This window comes from Pollicipes pollicipes, unplaced genomic scaffold (assembly GCF_011947565.3).
Source record: "Pollicipes pollicipes isolate AB1234 unplaced genomic scaffold, Ppol_2.1 Scaffold_6138;HRSCAF=7277_pilon_pilon_pilon, whole genome shotgun sequence".
Classification (NCBI taxonomy): domain Eukaryota; kingdom Metazoa; phylum Arthropoda; class Thecostraca; order Pollicipedomorpha; family Pollicipedidae; genus Pollicipes; species Pollicipes pollicipes.
The window spans coordinates 12,618,370-12,638,406 of NW_023596818.1; the positions used below are offsets into that span (position 1 = coordinate 12,618,370).

Below are 20,037 nucleotides of genomic sequence, written 5' to 3' on the forward strand. Positions count from 1 at the left end.
TGGGACTGGCGCTGCGCTGTAAACTCAAGCTACCTATCGGCTTTCAAGTACGAGATCCATAGTATTTGGTTTTGTTGTACTAGTGTGCATGAGGGACGCTATGACGTAATTTAGCTGGGAAAATAAACGATTTTAGTAGAAAAGTATTAGTATCTTATAAACGTACGTAATTGGGTCATTTATTAGAAAAGACTGAGGGCTAATTCAGGAGCAGAATAACTCAGAAAGTTCACGTAGAAAACTATCCTTTAGCTCCTTTTTACTTTGAAGCTTAGTTGATCTCCGCATGCAATCGTCCTACCAGATTTCTTCTCGAAGCACCCAAATACAACTGCAACATCTTACGTCAGAAGAAATTACCAATTCACTGTCCCATATCAGCTGTTTCTACTTATCCCAGCTGCTTTTTGTTTACTGCATGTGACCCATGCGTCGCACTCGCACACGTTCGTGCTGGGACCTCCATGTGTGAAACTATCGCGGTGCATGACGGAAACACCGGTTTACCCCGCATGTTCAGCGTGACATGCATGTGTATAACTATATATCCTGTTCAGGCCGCGCGGGAAAGTCGACGAGCATGGTTTACAGGCAGGAGAAAACTGTACTGGGTGGGGAATGTAAAGCAAAATGTGAACATGGCGGCTAAATAAAGGCTCACTATACGGCACCTATATATGGCATGGAACATGGACGCCAATGGGACGCTGGGATGAAGGGGATATAGGGTGGGAAGGTTCGGTTCGGTTCGGTTCGGTTCGGTTCGGTTCGGTTCGGTTCGGTTCGGTTCAGTTCGGTTCGGTTTGGTTCGGTTCGGTTCGGTTCGGTGGGCCGCCTTAAATACGACGAATGGTTCACCTTGGTCCCGTGAATCTTGTATAGTTCTTGGTAAGCAGAAATATTGTATTTACGCGAAGGGCAACGCAGAAACGGCGCTGGGGAGTCCAGGCGGCGCGGTGCGCGCGGCGCTCGGGAGCTCGCCATCGTAGTTATTGAAATTCGAAGGTAGGAGCATGATTCTACCTGTTTTGAGATTATTTACGATATGTGCCGCCTTAAACACGACGAATGGTGTGCAATGATTTTTTCTAACGTTAGGTAGGAAAGTACACCTGCGCCGGGTTTTCTCGATGAAGCACGAGCTGCATACTCATGTCTTATCATGCCGTTGTCATTCTTATCCAGTTCGTGGGAATCGCCAATGCTAGGCACAGGTGTGCTGCAATTGGGAATGCGAACTGTGCCCTCCTGGGCCGCTTTTCCCCCACCTTCTCGACTGCGGGCCTCCCGCATTTTCGTGGGGAGCGAGGTCCTGGCCTTGTTACATCGGTGTATTTGCAGCCTTGTTCGTTGAGGCTCCCCGCTATCAAAATGCCTGTCTGTGTGAACAATCTACTTTTGTATATTTCTGGTACGAATATGATTAGTGTTCATCCGTTGAACTAGAGGTGGAAGTCCTCTCCGACTCCTTCGAGCAGTGGCGCTCAGGTGGGGACCATGTCAGTGACTGGCCAGCTATAAAGCAGCATGAATGCTTCACAACTGTTGGTGCAGTGCATACACATGGGCTGGGCTCCGAAGTCGTGCTCGTGCCACACGCCCAAGTAGGGGTGCTTAAAGTGTGCTCCGCCAGCCGACAGAGCACGGCGTCGACGGCGGTCAGGGCGGCGCAAGCTAGCGCAGCAGCCAACAGCGCTCGCCGCCGGCAGGAGCCGGGACGCCACCGGCCGTCGCAGGGTTCCGCCAAGCGTCAGCAGACCGAGCGCGCCAGCCGGCGCCGGCCGCGGCCAGCTGCAGGCTCCACGAACGCGGTGGACCGGCGTACTGGCGGGCGTCTAGCGCGGTGAGGAGCGCGTAGCCAACGGCGCCAGTGAGGAGGGTGATTGCGTAATGGCGGAGACGGCGCGCCCATCTGGACGGCGAAGGACGGGCAGGGGGGAGAGCGGGGCGAGCGGCGCGTCCCCGCGGACGGCGCCCAGCAGCGGCAGGTCGGACGCCAGCGTCAGCTTGGCCACGCTGACGGCGACGGCGAGCGCGAGCAGCGCGCACTGCAGCGGCGAGGCCGGCCGCGCCTACAGCACCACGCGCCGCCAGAGCTTGTTGGAGCCGCCGGGCTGGAACTCGACCACGACGTACAGGCCCGTGACGACCAGCTCATGAGCGACAGGCACAGCGGCCATCCGCGCATTGAGCAGGTAGAACCCGTGGTGGAGCGGGTGCAGCCGGAGCAGCGGCACCAGCCGGCAGCTGTAGCTGTCATGGTAGCCCGACTCGCGGCTGCCGACATCAGCCGGGGCGGTGTTCCTCAGCCGTCAGCCGGCTCCAGCCCGCGTCGCCCGTTCCGGTAGCCGAGACGGAGGCGCGCCGTCAGCGCGACGCTGGCCACCGGCACGCCGGCCGCTCGTGGACCGTGTCGATGTGCAGCGCAAGGCCATTGAACAGAGTGCAGCGAGAGGACAGGTTTCTGCTGCCGGCGCGAGAAGCGCTGGAGGCGCCAGCCGCGGCGGAGCGGCTTTTGAAAGACGAACGACGCCCGGCTGGCGGGCACGCCCCGGCTCGCGACGTCAGCGGTGGAGTTGACACGCTGGCAGCGTGCACCTGTCAGCGATGTGCTCCACGCTCGGAGCCAGGCGTCGCCGACGTCCCTCCCGACCCACGCAGGATGGTGGCCAGAATCGCTGAGACGCCTCCAGCCGCGGCGCCACTAGCGCACTGATCAAGAAGCGGGCGATCTGGAGAGCCCGCAGGAGAGCAGAGAGGAGGATTCTCCGACGGCTCGGGCTGTTCATCATGATCCGCGGTCATCCTCGCACCAACGCACCACCACCACCACCAAGTAGCACCACGTCAGCTGATCGGCGCGCTCTCGCGTTGCGGCCGGGAGCGCCGCAGCTCCAGCAGTCCTCACTGGTGATGTATGACGCATTCGTTTATCAACAGCCCGCTCGGACGACTCAGTTCGTGGGCGACGCTCCTGACGGCATGTGCTGCGTGTCAGTGCTGGCCGGGTTACTCTCTACGACACTGCGGCATTCCTCCAGCCTTTTCACGGTCTCCAAACAAATCGGGCGACAAAGTCCAGAGTACATGCAAAAATAATTTATTACGTCGCTATTGCACAAATCAAGTCGGCAATAATCACTCAACATCCCTGAAAAATACATAACGATTCAGGCGGCAACGCGGTGGATCCCCGTGCCTGGGGAACAGCCTGGTCATCTGGGACAGCGCGGCCGTGGTGTGACCCTAACGTCCCGGTCTCGGTGACGTCAGGGTCAGTGACGTCATCTGTCGACAAATGGTCTGTCCTCGCCACGGGGGTAGTCCGTTGCAATGCGACGATGAGGAACGTATGGCCTCTGTCAAAGACTATGAGCCGACAACGCTGCATTCCTCTCCGACGTCATTGACAACATTTGATTGCCGTCATGGCATAACGTCTTTTTAATCAAGCCATTTTCAGCATGGCATTCAGTCAAATCCACGGCTACAGTACAGCTGTCTTCCCATCGTCTGACACAAAGGGCCCCGATCAACCCCTAATCACATAACATCATCAGCATTGGATAACCAGCCTCATCGCAGGGCATGCCCATCAGCAATGCGATTAAGTAAAACTACACACCTCCAACCAATTTACTGCCACACTTTGAAACAACACTGCGAAGCGGCGCCAGTCTTGCGTGTGGTCCGCGAGGAATGCAGCAGGCTGACGGCTAGAAAACAGCGACACACTCTGAAACGCATGTGTGGGCAACTGGAAAGCGCACGGCAGCTGCGTCTACCTGTACTACCCTGGTAGAACGCGCGCCAACAACGGTGACGTTGCACAAAACAGACCCTCACCGACAGGAAGCCGACCCAGCCCTCTTCAAAAGCCCGATATGACCCACCTCTGTCACTGGTCTAGGGATCACCATTCCTAAAACGCGATTACCTAAAGAGCCTTCCCAGTGAGAGCTCCAGCAACCCGGCGGACCGGAAACGGCTGATAAAGACCTAGTCCTGACCGGAGACCGCGCCGCATCCCCACGCCGACACGCCGATGCACGGCACACACCCAAATGTCCGTCTCGGCTCGGCGGCACAGCAGCTACAGACACGACTCGGCACACAGCCTCAACGTTAAGAAGCGGTTTCCTCCAGCGAACCGCCGCCTCATCGTCCGGCATCCCGCGCTGCGCGCCGCCTGTTTGACCCGACCGGCAGCAGCCAGCCCCTGGCGATGTCGAGTAACAACCGCGAGCGGCCGCACGACCCCCCACCTTCCCCCCGCCCGCCCCGCATGGGTCTGACCAGCGCGATGCCAGAGATCGGCGGGTGATGCCCTGGCCGAGGTCGGCAGCTGGATATCACGTCTGTTGCAGTGTGCCAGCAGAGCTGGTGTGCAGTGAGCCAGCGACTCTGAGGACTGGTGTGCAGTGAACCGGCGACTAGGAGGCTGGTGTGCAGTGAGCAAGCGACTCTGAGGACTGATATGCAGTGAGCCGGCGACTCTACGAACTGGTGTGCAGTGAGCCGGTGACTGGAGACTGGTGTGCAGTGAGCCAGCGTCTCCGAGGGCTGATGTGAAGTGAACCAGCGACACTGATGTGCAGTGAGCCAGCGACTCCGAGGACTGGTGTGCAGTGAGCCAGCATCTCTGAGGACGTGTGCAGTCAGCCAGCGTCTCTGAGGACTGATGTGCAGTGAGCTAGCGTCTCTGAGGACTGATGTGCTGTGAGCCAACGATACTGTAAAATGGCGCGCGGACAGCACGTCGACAAAATCCGTCCAGGGCACGCGAACAGCCAGAGGCATCGACTCCTACCTACTTCGCCGCATCCCTCTGTTTGGCAGAAGTCAACTACTGCCAGACGATGGTACAGATTCGACCGCAAGCGAATGCTGGCGACATGGGCGAGCCCCGCCGCCTGAGCGCAGACACGACCGCCTGGGAACGGCCCAGCTCTGCCACACCCGGCTGGCTCGCCGGGTTTGCCGCGGAATCAGCGATCCCACTATCACGTGGACAGTTCGGAGGCTTTGGCAAGGGCCGCGGTGCGAGACTGCGTGGGCGAGAACGTCAGCCACGCTCCGCAGAAGCGGGTGGACCGCGCGCATGCGCAAACTGAAGTCGCCATCATCGGCGGCTCCGTCGTATCCTGCCCAGCGACGCATGCTTGGGAGAGGTGCGAAGACGCGGCGGCCTCCACAGATGGCAAGACGGCCGAGGGTTTGTGTGCCCGCCAACGTAGCACGATAGACTGCGCTACGCCACGAACGAATGCTCGAATAGAATGCTTCGAATCACGGCGATGCATGCACAAGTACTAGACTAGATATGAATACGCCAATGTACGCCATGTGTTGAATGTGCCAGGTATACGAATGAGCCAATGTTGGCGAACGTAGCAGCGGACAAAGACAGAAGCGATTCCCGACATTTCTAAGATAGTTTTGTCAGTTCTTACGATTTGAGCGTCAAACGCTAGGGAGATAAAGCAACTAAATAACAGGGCAGACAAAAAGGAACAATTTGCATACGATAGATACTTACAGTCGAATAAGACACGTCAAACTAATATCATTCATGGCGCACAAGGGGCCGGAAGGCCACGCGGAACAGTGCGACATACGGGAAAGTAGGAAAAAAAAGTATGGAGAAAGAGTTGTGCATTCCTCGATAAAATGAACAAAAATCCGGACTTGCTTCGTGCCGACGGTCCGGTCAAACACAAAGCAGCACGGCAAAACGAGAAACAACGTAGGCAAGGAATGGCCGACGACAGCCAGCGCTCCCACTACAAAAGTGCTGCTTCCCACCGCCTGTTTGGCGGCCAGCACCGGCGTCCGTCGGCGCCGGCACGACGGAAGGACGGGACGCCGGCCGACTCGGAGCCGCGCCGAGTCGGCCGGCGGGAGAGAGGGAGAGAGATCTGCGCGGTCACAACCCAAACACGGGGACAGCTGGATAACCACCCCAATCAGCGTCCTGTACAGCGGGGCGTAAACGGTACCCGAACGTCCCACAAGTCCAGCGCGAGCGCGCCCGGCGTGGCGTACAGCGCTAACGCCCCGCGCGCGCCCGGCGGGCCATGGCACAGCTTTGGTAACAACAACGGGCTCTAAGCTCCCGCCTCTTGCAGCTGCAGTTGCGGCGGCGTTTTCACGACCTGGATGCCTGGCGGCCCCCTCACCGGCCCGACAGCGGCATCGTCCGCAACATCGTCCAGAGCGATGGACGATATCCACGCGACCAGGAACAAGCGATATGCCACCCACTGCCAAACCCTGTACACGTGGCGCCACACTGCGGTGATCGGCAACGGAAACCGCGAGAACCAGGCTCTGACGTAACACGCGTGCACCCATACAACGCCCGGACCCAACCACCCACCCGCCGCCTTCCTGGCATCAGTATATGCCCACCTGGCGTCCCACCTAATGTAACGCTGTCAGGCCCTCAACATGTACCCATGATGTGCGAATAACTTCTCCCCGCTCTGCACACCCACTTCATTGGCGTGACCGTCCAGTCTGACCTTGGGATCCCTGTGGGAGCGGCGCACCGTCCGAGGATCGCCCCAGGGAGACGGGCGGCCGCAGCCGAGTGGAGTCGGGGTACAAGTGGAATGGAGTCGGCGCCGCCGGGGGCGCTGCCAGACGCCAGGAGCCGGCGTCAGGTACCAGGATGTGCAGCGTGCGGGCCGGCGGGGCATCACGTGCTCGTCCGACTCGGCTCGTCCTCGTCCTCGTCCTCCGAGCCCGAAATGAGCGAGGCCGACTGCTCGTCTGTGGACGGGTCCGTCCTGGCGGCAGGGCGCTGACGTCACCGGGGCGCCGCGGGGGCGACGGCAGCAGCACGCCGGACGGGCACAGAGCAGCGCTTACACACACAGGACGGCGACGCCGGTAACTGCCAGTTCAGTGGCGAGATCGGCTCTCCATACAGCAGCGCAGAGCTCAGTTGACTTCACACGGGGCAGCGAGTGAGCCGGCCGTCACCGAGCCGCCGGCACTCGTCATCTCACGGTGTCCGGCCGTCGCTGATCAGCCGGCTCCTCAGACACGGAGCAGCGAGTGAGCCGGCCGTCACCGAGCCGCCGGCACTCGACATCTGACGGTGTCCTGCCGTCGCTGATCAGCCGGCTCCTCAGACATCTAACCAGCGGTACATCGCGGCTATCCTCGATAAAAACCATAGCACGTTGCAGCACCCGAATTCTCCCACCTCACTACGACTCTCGTGCACGGCTACATGAACAATGGGGCCTACGCTGTTAACATTAAGGGGTGTCTATAAATTACGTCACAAATTACTACAACTACATAAATACGTCCACATAATTACGTTTCTGGTCATTTTCAGCCCTTCTCCTGGTTACCCATTGGCTACGCTAGGCGAAACCCCCTCTCCTAATAACGCTGCATCAGGCGCATGCCCCTCCCAAAAGTAACGTCCGTTTGACCGCTCACCGAGCCAGGTATTCGAGAAAACGGGCGTGCTGCTTGTGACGGTAGGAAACGAACGACGCCCAGCTTTAAGGCTTTAATACGCTTTCAAAGATTTTCAGCATGATGTTGAACAAATACTGAACGTAACCTTTGGCAGCCTACAACCTCCCCTTCGCCCCTGTTACGTTTCAGCTACGCTCCATTACTCCCTCCCTCACTCCAAGCGTAACTTAGTGTATAAGTGACCCCTAACTAATGTGAACACAACTGCACGATAGACGAAACAAGGCTGACTCCCGCTTTGTTTTAAAGTAACCGCTACTGCGTACCCTATCCCTACCAAACACTTCCCAGCGTCAGTTGACGGTGAAAAACGCGCTGAGCTTTCCACTTATGTTCCTTCAATAGCTGCCCTCCACAACTGGCATCGCTCCTTTCAGCACGAAATACAGAGCGCGACTCCATCGCCACAGTTCCGTTCTCAGCTTGGATGCCACGTCACCCCTCAGCTTAGATGCCACATCACCCCACACCCCGCCCACCGCTCCCCGCCTCTGCCGCCCTGCTGCGGCCCACTGACCTGCGCTGCGTGCGGCAGCAGCCGGGGCAGCAGAGGGCCGCCAGCCGCCGCAGCCAGTCCATCACCGGGTCCCAGTTGTCGTAGTGCGCCAGCAGCGTGACGCACAGCGAGGCGGCGAAGATGGGCACGCTGCCCAGGTAGAACGACAGCCGGTACTTCACGCCGCGCAGCGCCACGTCCGCCAGCATGGTCAGCGGGATGGTGAGGGAGAGCGAGAGCGTGGCGATCAGCGACGAGGTCAGCAGACAGCCCCTGTCGAGGGATGACAGAGGTCAGCAAACAGCCCTGCCGACAGAGGGCACAGGTCAGCGGACAGTCCCTGTCAAGGGAGGGCAGAGGTCAGAAGACAGCTAGTACCGAAGGAAGGGCAGAGATCATCAGACAGCCTCTACCGTGGGAGGGCAGAGGTCAGCACAACCCTGCTGAGGGAGGGAAGACGTCAGCAGACAGCCTTTACCGAAGGAGGGCAGAGGTCAGCAGACGGCTCCTGCCGACGTGCATGGGTCGGCAGATGGAGGGCAACGGTAAGCGGGTCGAAGGCATAAGGTCAGGAGACAGAAACCGTACTTAGAAGTCCGCAAATAAGCAGAACAAATATCCCCTAGGATACTTAGGCCCACTGGTAGCATCCTCATGTCGGGATGAAGCAATCTTTAAGTCCAAGTACGAGCTAGGAGATGGTGTTCTACAACCCGATGCTACAATAAGCCACTAAGAACAGTGACACCAACGTCAAACAAACAAGTTGAAAACCGAACGAAGAGCAGCACGTTCAAATCCGTGACATTTTCCTCAGGGACGTAATCCATAGGCTTTGCTTGCGCGGCCTTGGACTTCAAAAACATTCTACGCGAAGCTTGATGCGTGCATTCCCAAGCTGTCGCCCAGATGATAACAATCCCGCTGCGGGCAATACATTGCTTCGGACATTTTGCCCACAAAACCGCGGAGGGATTATGTTCGTGCCCCGCAAGACCACAACACAGCTGCCCTTTGACCGGCCACCAAGGACGCAAAACCACCGACACCGACGCGACCACCACAACAAACGTGCAACGGTCTCACACCCCGACTTATAACGGCCTCCTGCCGGCACCGCACCCGACAAGATCTGCGCAAGGGAGAGTCCGACAAAACGTGCGCGAGGGAGAGTCCGACAAAACGTGTGCGAGGGAGAGTCCGACAAAACGTGCGCGCGGGAAATTCCGACAAACCGTGCGCGGGAGAGGCCGACAAGACATGCACGTGACAGAGGCCAAGACATGCGCACGGGTGAGGCCGGCGAGCGGGAGAAACCGACAAGACGTGCGCACAAGAGAAAATAAGACGTGCGCGAGAGCCCGACAGGACGTCCGCTGAGCAGGAGGCCGGCAAGACGTGCGCGCGGGAGAGGTGGACCAGCCCGGCAAGCAGCCTCGGCAGCTGCACTGACCACATCCAGAGCAGCTCGGAGAGCACCGTGCCGATCACACCGTTGGTGACCAGGAACAGCCACTGCTGGGCGTTGGGCAGCTGGAACGGCTCGTAGCCCACGTAGTGCGCCACCAGGAAGCCGGGCCAGAACATCAGGACCGTGAACACGCCCACGAACCCTGCCGGCGGCGGAGGCCAGGTCAGTGCAGCTGTGGAGGTCTTGCTGAAGGAAACGCGTCGCAAGCCGTCACGCCCCGTCACAGGGAAACACCCAGGACTATGCCCACGAACTCGCCGGCGACAACGGTCAGGGCTAGGTAACTGGGGAGGTTGTGTTATGGGGCAGCACAGGGAGTGCGCGCGAGCCGTCCGACAGGAGCGACGAAACCGACCAGCGTCTCAGTCCAGCACCACCAGATGGCGTGAGCAGGTCCAGAGCAGGTCAGCAAGACGGCACAGCTAATACACGCACGCTGGTGGAGCGGCCGGTGGGGACATAATCAGTCGACGAGGCACATCGATGTCGTTAGATGGAACCCCTTCTCACCACGACCAGCGCCACCAAGCCTTGTGAGCGCTCCCCTGCTGTGCAGTTACAGGGCTTCAGCACCAGCCAATCCCAGCCTCTTTCCCACGGGCGGCTTCTTTGCAGGCCACGGTTCGAGCGTCGGCGCACGGCCTCTTCACAGAACATCCGACCCCCAGCGGTGGTAAGGACGGCTCACCGAAGAACATGGGCAGGTCGAGCTTGTCCTCGTGGTCGACACGTGCGCGCAGCAGCACGATGTAGGCGGCGTACAGCAGCGCGCCGGCTAGCGCCCACAGCGCGCCGGCAGGGATCCGGAACTCACCGCTGAGCTCAGACAGACTGACCACCACCTGCGGCACAGCGGGAACAATGAGGGGGGACAGACTGACCACCACCTGCGGCACAGCGGGAACAATGAGGAGGGACAGACTGATCACCACCTGCGGCACAGCGGGAGGGATGAGGAGGGACAGACTGATCACCACCTGCGGCACAGCGGGAGGGATGAGGAGGGACAGACTGATCACCACCTGCGGCACAGCGGGAGGGATGAGGAGGGACAGGCTGATCACCACCTGCGGCACAGTGGGAGGGATGAGGAGGGACAGGCTGATCACCACCTGCGGCACAGTGGGAGGGATGAGGAGGGACAGACTGATCACCACCTACGGCACAGCAGGAGGGATGAGGAAGGACAGACTGATCACCACCTGCGGCACAGCGGGAGGGATGAGGAGGGACAGCCTGATCACCACCTGCGGCACAGTGGGGAAAATGAGGAGGGACAGACTGATCACCACCTGCGGCACAGCGGGAGGGATGAGGAGGGACAGGCTGATCACCACCTGCGGCACAGTGGGAGGGATGAGGAGGGACAGACTGATCACCACCTGCGGCACAGCGGGAACAATGAGGAGGGACAGACTGACCACCACCTGCGGCACAGCGGGAGGGATAAGGAGGGACAGACTGATCACCACCTGCGGCACAGCGGGAGGGATAAGGAGGGACAAACTGATCACCACCTGCGGCACAGCGGGAAGGATGAGGAGGGACAGACTGATCACCACCTGTGGCACAGCGGGAGGGATGAGGAGGGACAGGCTGACCACCACCTGCGGCACAGCGGGAGGGATGAGGAGAAACAAACTGACCACCACTTGCGGCACAGGAGGAATGAAGAGGGACAGACTGACCACCGCCACCACCAGTGGCACAGCGGAAGCAGTCAGCATGGGCACACGAAAACAGTCGGAACAACTAAGGAGCGGTCAGCGAACACGGCCCGGGAACGGTCAGTACGGTAACACGGGAACGGTCAAGACTGGCAATGCAGGAGCGAAACAGACGAGTCACCAGGATAATGGTCCGCCCGGAATGGACATGAACATCAGCAAGTCAAAAGTGCACACGTGAAAGTCGGAGAGGACAAGTCGCAGTGACTGACGCAAGCGAGCGATATCCGGCCAACGACATGAAATGCTCCCAAAACACCGAGCCACAACCTGCAACGATCACCGCCTTAGTCAAAACCTGAAAACGGCGTCCTCTTCCGTCACGTCGCCCGAGCTTTCCCACCTCCCGCCCCCGCTGACGGCCTCCCTGCTGACCCGCCCGGCCCGCCCGGCCCGCCCGGCCCGCCCGGCCCGCCCGTTCCGCTCGCTCGGCCCGCTGACGCCAGGAGCTCCCCAGTGCGCCATCTACATCCCACGGCTAGTCCGCGCTCACTCCTCGCCGCCTCCGTCGCCAGCAGCCGTACCACGCCCGCGATGTTGACGGCCGTGGCGAGCAGTTTGGAGACGGTGAACTTGTCGCCGGGCGTGGAGGGGAAGGTGGCGGCCAGCAGCAGCGTGAACAAGCCCGACGACGAGCTCAGGATGTTGACGTAGGCCGCCTCTGAGTAGCTGAGCGCCAGCTGGTAGCTGTACTGGCCCAGCACAAACTGCAGGAACAGTGACAATGTGAGGACGTCGGCCATGAATGTGTTAATGTAGCATATGGTGTGTAGTGTAGCGTCCGACTTGCAGAAATCTCGGGGATCACAGGCTCTCTGGCCATTCCAGCGATGGAACAGATAGCGTGTGATAACATGGCATGGAGAGGGAGAGTGAGCAGGTAATACACGAATGCAAAAAAAAAAAACACACTGTAATACACAGGCAAAATGGTCACCCCAAATAACAAAATTACAGGCCTGAGATCACCCATTTACTGAATGCTTCCACTATTTCGATCATTTGCGCTTCAGAGCTCGTCCGATGAAGGAGATCCGCTTGACCCACAACACGACAAACAAACTGAATCTACGCCACCTGCCTAGTCGCACTCACAAGCTACATCACCACACCGCCTGACACCCCCGCCGGCCAATCACAATCGCTAACGCCCAGCACACCTCCCGCCATCTAACATCACTCACCGGAAGCGTAAACTGCAGCGCCAACAGCGCCACCTGAGCGGGCGGCAGGCGGGCGGCGCGCATCAGCGCCTGGCGGCGTAGCTGCAGGCTGGCGCGGTACGAGAGGCGCGCGAACAGCGCCTGGCCGGCGTCGCGCTCCGACAGCTGGCGCACCTCCATGAGGCGACTGAAGCGGACGGCGCGCCGGCCGGCCCGCTCGCCGCCCGCCTGGTCCTCGCTGTCCGTGCCCGACGACTTGTCCTCGTCGAACAGCACCGGCACGAACTCGGGCTCGCTCTGGCGGCGGCCAGGGCCGGTGTGAGACGCGTCCGGCGGCGGCAGAGGTCGCGCTAGGAGGGGCCGATGGGTGAGCACCGGCACGAACTCGGGCTCGCTCTGGCGGCGGTCCGGGCCGGGGTAAGGCGCGTCCGGCGGCGGCAGAGGTCGCGCTAGGAGGGGCCGATGGCTGAGCACGCATCGCGGGGGGGGAGTGTCACGAACGGATCAGGCTTCAAGATGGTGTACACGTCGCACTAAACACAACCGAACGAACCACAGCTTACTTTCATGCACACAGAAGCGTTACGAGCTCAACCACCTCAACATACACGCAGCGACGCAACAGACGACCTTCAGCGGCCGGCCTCTCTACCGAGCGCACTCCGCGACCGACCAGGCGACAGGTCCGCGCACGTCCCACAGCGTGCGCTGCCGCCGACCGGCCGCGGCCCGCCCAGAGGCGGACCGGGCAGCGCTCGAGGCTCGCGACTGACCAGTCCGCGGCGTCCGCCCAGCGCCGGACTTCCGGGCGCGGGGCTGCCGGCCGAGCTGGCGCCGTCCTCCGACAGCGACTCCATCGGCTGCGGGGGCGGCGGCGGCAGGTCAGCGGCTAGACAGCCGGCGCAGGGCCGCAGCGGCGGCGGCGGGTCAGCGGCCAGACAGCCGGCGCAGGGCCGCAGCGGCGGCGGCGGGTCAGCGGCCATACAGCCGGCGCAGGGCCGCAGCGGCGGCGGCAGGTCAGCGGCCAGACAGCCGGCGCAGGGCCGCAGCGGCGGCGGCGGGTCGGCGGCCATACAGCCGGCGCAGGGCCGCGACGGCGGCGGCGGCGGCGGCACAGCACGGCACGGGGCAGCCCCCGCAACGGCCGGCCGGCACCAGGAACGCAGACAGCATTTAAGGTGAAGGTTAAGGGAAGTTAGTCAGCCCTCATCATGACAGAACCGAAAAAACCGCCGATGGTGCTTAAGTAAAAACAAAACATGGGCTTAAGGGAGGAGCGCCTCCCCTATACGCGCATCTGGTCCGGGCAGTAGAGGCGGCGACAGGAGAGAGGAGACAAAGGTGCCTCCAGTGAGGAAGAGGGATGGTGAATATAAAAAATAACGGGCCTCTGAATATCCTGGCAGAGAAGTCGTCTCGTTTCACCGAATAGCTTTCAGGTGGCAAAGTCGTTACATTCCAGATCAATTTTGCATCCCACACATGATCGCCAGACGCACGGGTCAGAATGCGACTGTCCACCGGCACACATACTGGCTCAAGAAAATGAGCACATGTGTTCGCTATTCTCCACAGCGAATGCAATGCACATTGGAAAGCAGCCATGCACGTCGTTATATCGAAGCACTCCCTGTCTCCTGAGCAGCGTGATCTGCCGATGCCATTAGTTAGCAGCGTACCGGCCATGCTGCCTAAACGGCACGATTGGTTAACTACGCAGTTAGCACGGATTAGAACGTGTTTCAAAACTGTTATCAACTTATATCAGTGTCGTACGAATAGGATTGAGGAACGCTGCAATTGTTCAGGCGATACCTTTTGGTTACCTTCGCAATCCGTGAACTTTCGATCGGCATTGATAAAATGAATAAGAGCCCACTTTTGCCAGTCAATTAAAGGCAGTAGGACATCAAATCGAAACGAGTTACGTTGAAGTTCACACAATGACACCAGCTATGATTACCAGGCCAAGGTTCTCAGCATCAAGTATGTGCACCAATGCTCATAAGTACCGGTTTATGCTGGCAGAGGTGCAGTTCAAGAAAGGCTTGTATGGTATGATCAGCTGTTTTCCATGTGAACGGTTTGCATCGGTAAATGTTTACCCAGCAGAAGGTGAATCAAGTTATAACATTGTTCACATGAACGATGTTGTGACAAGAAGCTACAACCTTTTAGGTGACGAGCTTGATCTCGAACACCATTGCCTATAAAGTTACTAAACATTGTTTTTCATTACGAACCAAAACTTTACACATGTATCCAAAATGTCGCTCATAAAACTTTTCCGTTGCGCACCTACGGTTGCCAAGTCTGGCCCGGTTAACAAAGCCTATGTCAATCAGCACAGCAGATTGCCGTGAAACTACTCCCCACCATCTCCGACCAGCACCCAAACACGTCTAGTCCACCGCCGCACGCCACGGCGCCAAAGCCCAGCGTCTGCAAGCGAGCCGGGCTGGGCGGCAGACCCAGCACCACACGCATGCGGAGAGAGAAGACAGACGGACCGGGTCACTCACGACTAGGAACTCGTGTCGCTGGCTGCAGCCGGCGCGCCACGGCGGCCACACCAGGAACCCCAGCAGGAAGACGGAGAACAGCGCGTTCTTCAGGTAGGTGGAGAAGAATGGCTTGCTGAAGCCGTCCTCCTTGAAGAGGTACTGGGGGAGAAGGGTTGGGGTTGTGACTCGTGACAACTAGCGTGCGGTGCAAGCTAGGAGGGTGGAGAATGCAAAGGTATGCTAAATTTCTTATGTTAACACATATGCATATGTGTATCATGAAAGATATGGAATGATTATGCATAAAACGAGTATGACAGGATAATATGCAGCTCTCATCGAATTTAAGGCAGGCTTTCACACCATTACATGTCATAAACTGAGTACACACAAAAACACCGATTTACGCATCTATTTTTCTGGTCATATGAACATCAGCATTTGCCCAATCCCCGGACTTTACATCTTGGCAAATGAATGACCGATTTTCCTCCACTTTATCCAATGTTGTTTATTTACATACTCAGAACATAAGTGAAGTGGCAGGAGTCGGGGCGCAAATGTTTGGTACATCACACGCACCAGAACAATCATTTCTTCCAAGGAACAAAGTCAGTACCTCTGTAAGCTCCGATGAAGTCACCCACAAGATGTCCACAAGTCCAAGAACCATAACGCCAAGCAGCAGCCTTTGCCCGGGAGTCCATTCCATCATGCCTTGTTCAATCAGCTCTACTAATATTTGCGGGCTGTAACAAGGTCACAACACGGTCAGCACTACACCGTAGCAATAAACAATTAAACGGGGACGTTGGATGCAACATCGCATCCTAAATGACTCGCCAGCGGCCATGTCCTCCCTCTCTCCCTTTTCTTTTGTGAGGGCTCTGTAACGGACAGTTAAGCAGATACGTGAATAATTACCGCACATTTCCCTGCAAGGGGGGGGGGGGGGCTTAGCTAACAAGCAGCTGCACCACAACATCGCATGGTTCAAATTCCGGGCCGTGATGATGTCATCGCACGGCACAGACCACCTGGAGAGCGAGTGTCAGTGTCTATGTAACAAACTATGCTTGCCAAAGACTTTGACCCAATGCTGCTGAAAATAACAAGTCCTGAGATTGCATTTAAGCAACGCTTTCCTTATCCATGGCATCTTTTCTACAAAAGGACACCGAAAGAAAGAATACGGTTTCAGCTAACGATACAGAATGCTCAAAGCTTCCCAAAACCCTATCCACACGTCATGCACATCAGACCGAAGGCCTACGCCCAGTAGGCAGTGCACTGCCACCATTGCTAGAATCAAGTGTCCCCTCATGCATCAGGCACACTATGCAGCATGCCATATTTTGCTTTTGTATATCCTAGCACCAATAACAATGATGACATGTGTTGTGCCTTCTTTATCTCAACATCATCTCTCACTTCCCTTAGGCACAAGTGGAATATCCCTGTTAGAAATTCATCCAGAAACGAAGCAAGCCCTTTTTAGATGTTTCTGTGAAATGCCAGGACTAACACCATCCCATAGCACCACCTGATATGCCTACATCACTGATGCCTACATCACTTGGGCCTCCTCTCAGCCACACCAGAAGCCAGCTTCTGGTTATGAAAGTCTTCTGATTGGTCGTCGTGAGGGGACCGCCTGGCTCACTGCACTGCGATCGTATCCGTCAAGACAAGGCCCATACCACAGACTTCAACCATCCAAGATTTGCCCAGTACATGGTGGGAGTCTTCCATCAGTCTTGACAACCACCTCCCATCACATCTTGGCTCTCCATCAAATGAGATTCATATGCAACTGGGGCCTCTCCTTTGCTCATGGCACGCCCCTGAGTCAGAATGGTAGTGTTCCATTACAGAGTGGATTGATACCATCCAGCCCACCCATATGGCCACACATCTTCTCCTACTGGGCTCGGGTCAGCTGCCTTGCCTACACGCCTGCGGGCCGTTTCATCACTCCTGGCCATCACACCTTCCGCCAGATCCTGGCTCTCAGACACTTCAGGTCTTCCTGACAAGGCTTCCCCTGATCCACGACACCGACGGCTCATGCACCGCAATCGCCACCGACCGTGCCTAATCCTTTTATAACTGGGACTTCCATTTCATCATCACAGATTACGTTGTCATTCACGGTCGGGTCCCCTGGTCGCACGATACTGCTGACGTCACCAACCACACCGATCAATGCCTTCGACGGTCACCTTAAATATAAGGGTGGGGTTCATGAAACGTTCACCGGCCGCACATGGCAGACAGTGCCATATTGAGAACAATCTGTGTAATCTCATCACCAGTGAGCCTGAAATTGGGGCCAAACCTCCCCATGGAACATGCCTGATGAGCGCCACCCACGTGATCAGTCAGCCTGAGGCAAACAGCTGCCAAAGACAGCCCACCTCCCATCTCCGGTTTCTCGGCGGATTTATGCCCCCTTAGTGCGAACCGGGCCGCAGCGCAAGCAGGTCGTAATGTTGACTACCCAAACATTTTGCAGTTAAAGCGACCCAGCCCAGTCAGTACAGCCTATGACAGGGTCCTATCTTCCTACCTATTGATCATACTGCAATGAAGTTTTCAGTGACAAGCAGCACCATTGATTTATCTAATCAGGCAGTGGATTTCTGTAACAGTGCAATATCACCACATTTTACCTCACCATTCAATCCAATTGCAGACATTAAGTTACCAAATCACAACTACATTTGGGGACAAATGTGAGAAACAAGTCCAGATCCCGACAACTAGGCACATCAGTAACAGACTAAGAATAACAGAGGAGAAAAAGGACAAGCAGACTAGCAAGGGTTGGATGATATAAAAAACATAATGTGTTATTATGCATAAACCACAGATCTGGTCACTTCTTAGATTCTTTGGACATATCCAATCTTGTCATCAGGCAAACATGTACTACTGGTTGTATGTATACAGCAAGCATGACATTGAAATCATATGATGATTTCAACAGCATGACCTACAGGCCTGCCAGCAAAAATTCAGTGCACAGCCAATGTCAACTTTTCTGCCATTGAGTCAAGCACAACATGCTGTGGGCCAAGTGGGAGAGGGAGAGAGAGCATATGATGAAAACTACAAGTGCACATAGTCCAGTTGACTTTGACCAATATCCTTTCAAAAATCGCTGTGTTCCCTACACACCTTTGTCATGGCCACCAGCACCCTAAGTATTCCAATCACCAGCACCATAAGTATTCCAATCACCCACTTATTAATTGCGGTCTCCATGCCTTGGCAGGTCAGAGGCCAGCAACATGCCAGGCAAAAAATTAGAGGTTGTGTGTGACACTACTAATCAGTGTGCCTTTGCCTGCTATGGTGATGCAAATGACATATTCTGATGACTAAAACATACCTGCACACCCCAGTCCCCCAAGGTAACAAGACCCTATGTGCTGATGTTCAGCTCACATCTACAAGGCAATAATGATCATGCACAATTTTACATCATTCCCCAATGACACCTACATTATTTTGGTATGTCAGCAGCTGGTAATGTACCAATAGTGATGGTACTGGAAAGGTGCACAACCTGAGATCGTCTGGTCATCACCGACACCAGAGATGTTGGCTCATGTGAAAGGTATTGAAACACAGTACATCCACAAATAACATTAAAAATTTCTTATAACCCCACTTAAGGTAGGATGTTAGGTCAATGACAGTTCAAAACACACCATTATACACAGCCTCCATAGACCATCTCAGCTGGCAGTTTGTATATCTTTTAATGCACTTGCCTAATGATCAAGGCTCAGCATGCACCACAAGTCACAGGCTACCTGAGTGACCCAAGATATGGTATAGTACCAATAATGACTGATGCAACTAAGAGCATAGTGCATCTGTAGCCTGCTTATATGGCTTTGGGCTGATTTATCTAAAACTGACCTGTGTCACATTGTCAATGCCACAGGCATGGCAACGTGAATACCAGAAACTCAGATATCAGACATCATATATCAGATATCAGATACCAACTCTCAGATAGCTGGTTTATAGCTGATATAGCTGATATTGTCTCAGATATTTGGTTTATAGCTGATCCTTCCCATGTATCACCATGAGGCTAATGTCTAAACAAGCAGAGGGTGATGGCAATATTGCTAAGCCTATGGGCCAGTAGCTGGTCAATAAGCTGAGATGTGCTTATCTTCCCATATATCCGATGTCCCATATTCCCTTATCTTCCAATATCTTCTAGGTGCCAAAACTTCCCATAATTTGAGACTGTCTGGCTACTGGACTGGGAGCCTGATGAGACCAGGACATACAGGCATAGTAGCCTTCTACAATTACTGACCACCATAAGGTAAGGTAAGGTAAGGTGCATGCTCTGCATAGACATCTGCATGCTCTCAACAATTCATGCCTCTTAATAACTGTAATTTTTCCTCACTGAATACCTCAAGCCTGGTGTAAACTAGCCAGATCAGTACTCAGCCACTTTGTGCAGAAGCACCCTACAATGGAGACTGAATATGGCTGGTGGTCAGACAGCCAGGCTGAAGAATCGTTTGGTGAGCAGCTGGGTTACGGTTAGCCGAAATGGCGAAAGCGTAAAGCCTGTTTCTCCTTATGGTAGATATTAAATAAGTTGCAAATATCCTCTAACCGACCCTGCTTGATTAGTCGACCTTGTTTACAGTGAACTGCTTTCCAGCGCTTGATCGCTGTCACAATTCACTCATGAGCAGTTTTTTCAAACCGCATCAAAATGTTTATGACACCTGGTTTTACAAAAATTATTGCAAGCATCTTTACCGGTATGGTCACTGATGGCCGAAACCCCCGCACCGCATCCTGCCGCAAAACCATATCACGGGGATAATATCACAGCAACGAAGCAATATATGGCTGCGTTATAAATGTAACAGAAGCACCATCTTTCTCCCTGCAAAGGGCAAATATCACGTGACTTAAGATCCATTTGAGCGCAAGGCCACCACCGTTATTGACAAAATAGCCCCAACGAAATAAATTTTGGTTTATGAAAATATGTAAACTTTTATTAAATATTAGGATTTGTTGGATAAATATATTAAGTAATTTTATACTACCTTCATCACAATATGCAGTTTGTTAACATGTGATGGACGAATACTTGAAAGTCAGCTGAATGCTTGTCGCTGCCTGG

At 56.0% G+C, this 20,037-nt stretch overlaps 1 protein-coding gene across 1 annotated transcript; it reads right to left on the reverse strand.

The window, feature by feature from the left end:
- Window positions 1-2,430: 2,430 nt before the first annotated feature.
- Window positions 2,431-19,726, reverse strand: LOC119105939 (solute carrier family 35 member F5). The gene is made up of 9 exons (XM_037229508.1): window positions 19,665-19,726; window positions 15,481-15,610; window positions 14,868-15,020; window positions 12,379-12,654; window positions 11,719-11,901; window positions 10,156-10,309; window positions 9,450-9,609; window positions 8,018-8,269; window positions 2,431-6,791 (listed from the first exon to the last, which is right to left on the reverse strand). The coding sequence occupies exons 2-9, from the start codon at window positions 15,574-15,576 to the stop codon at window positions 6,701-6,703; spliced, it is 1,365 nt and encodes a 454-aa protein (XP_037085403.1). The 5' UTR covers window positions 15,577-15,610; window positions 19,665-19,726; the 3' UTR covers window positions 2,431-6,700.
- Window positions 19,727-20,037: the final 311 nt, after the last annotated feature.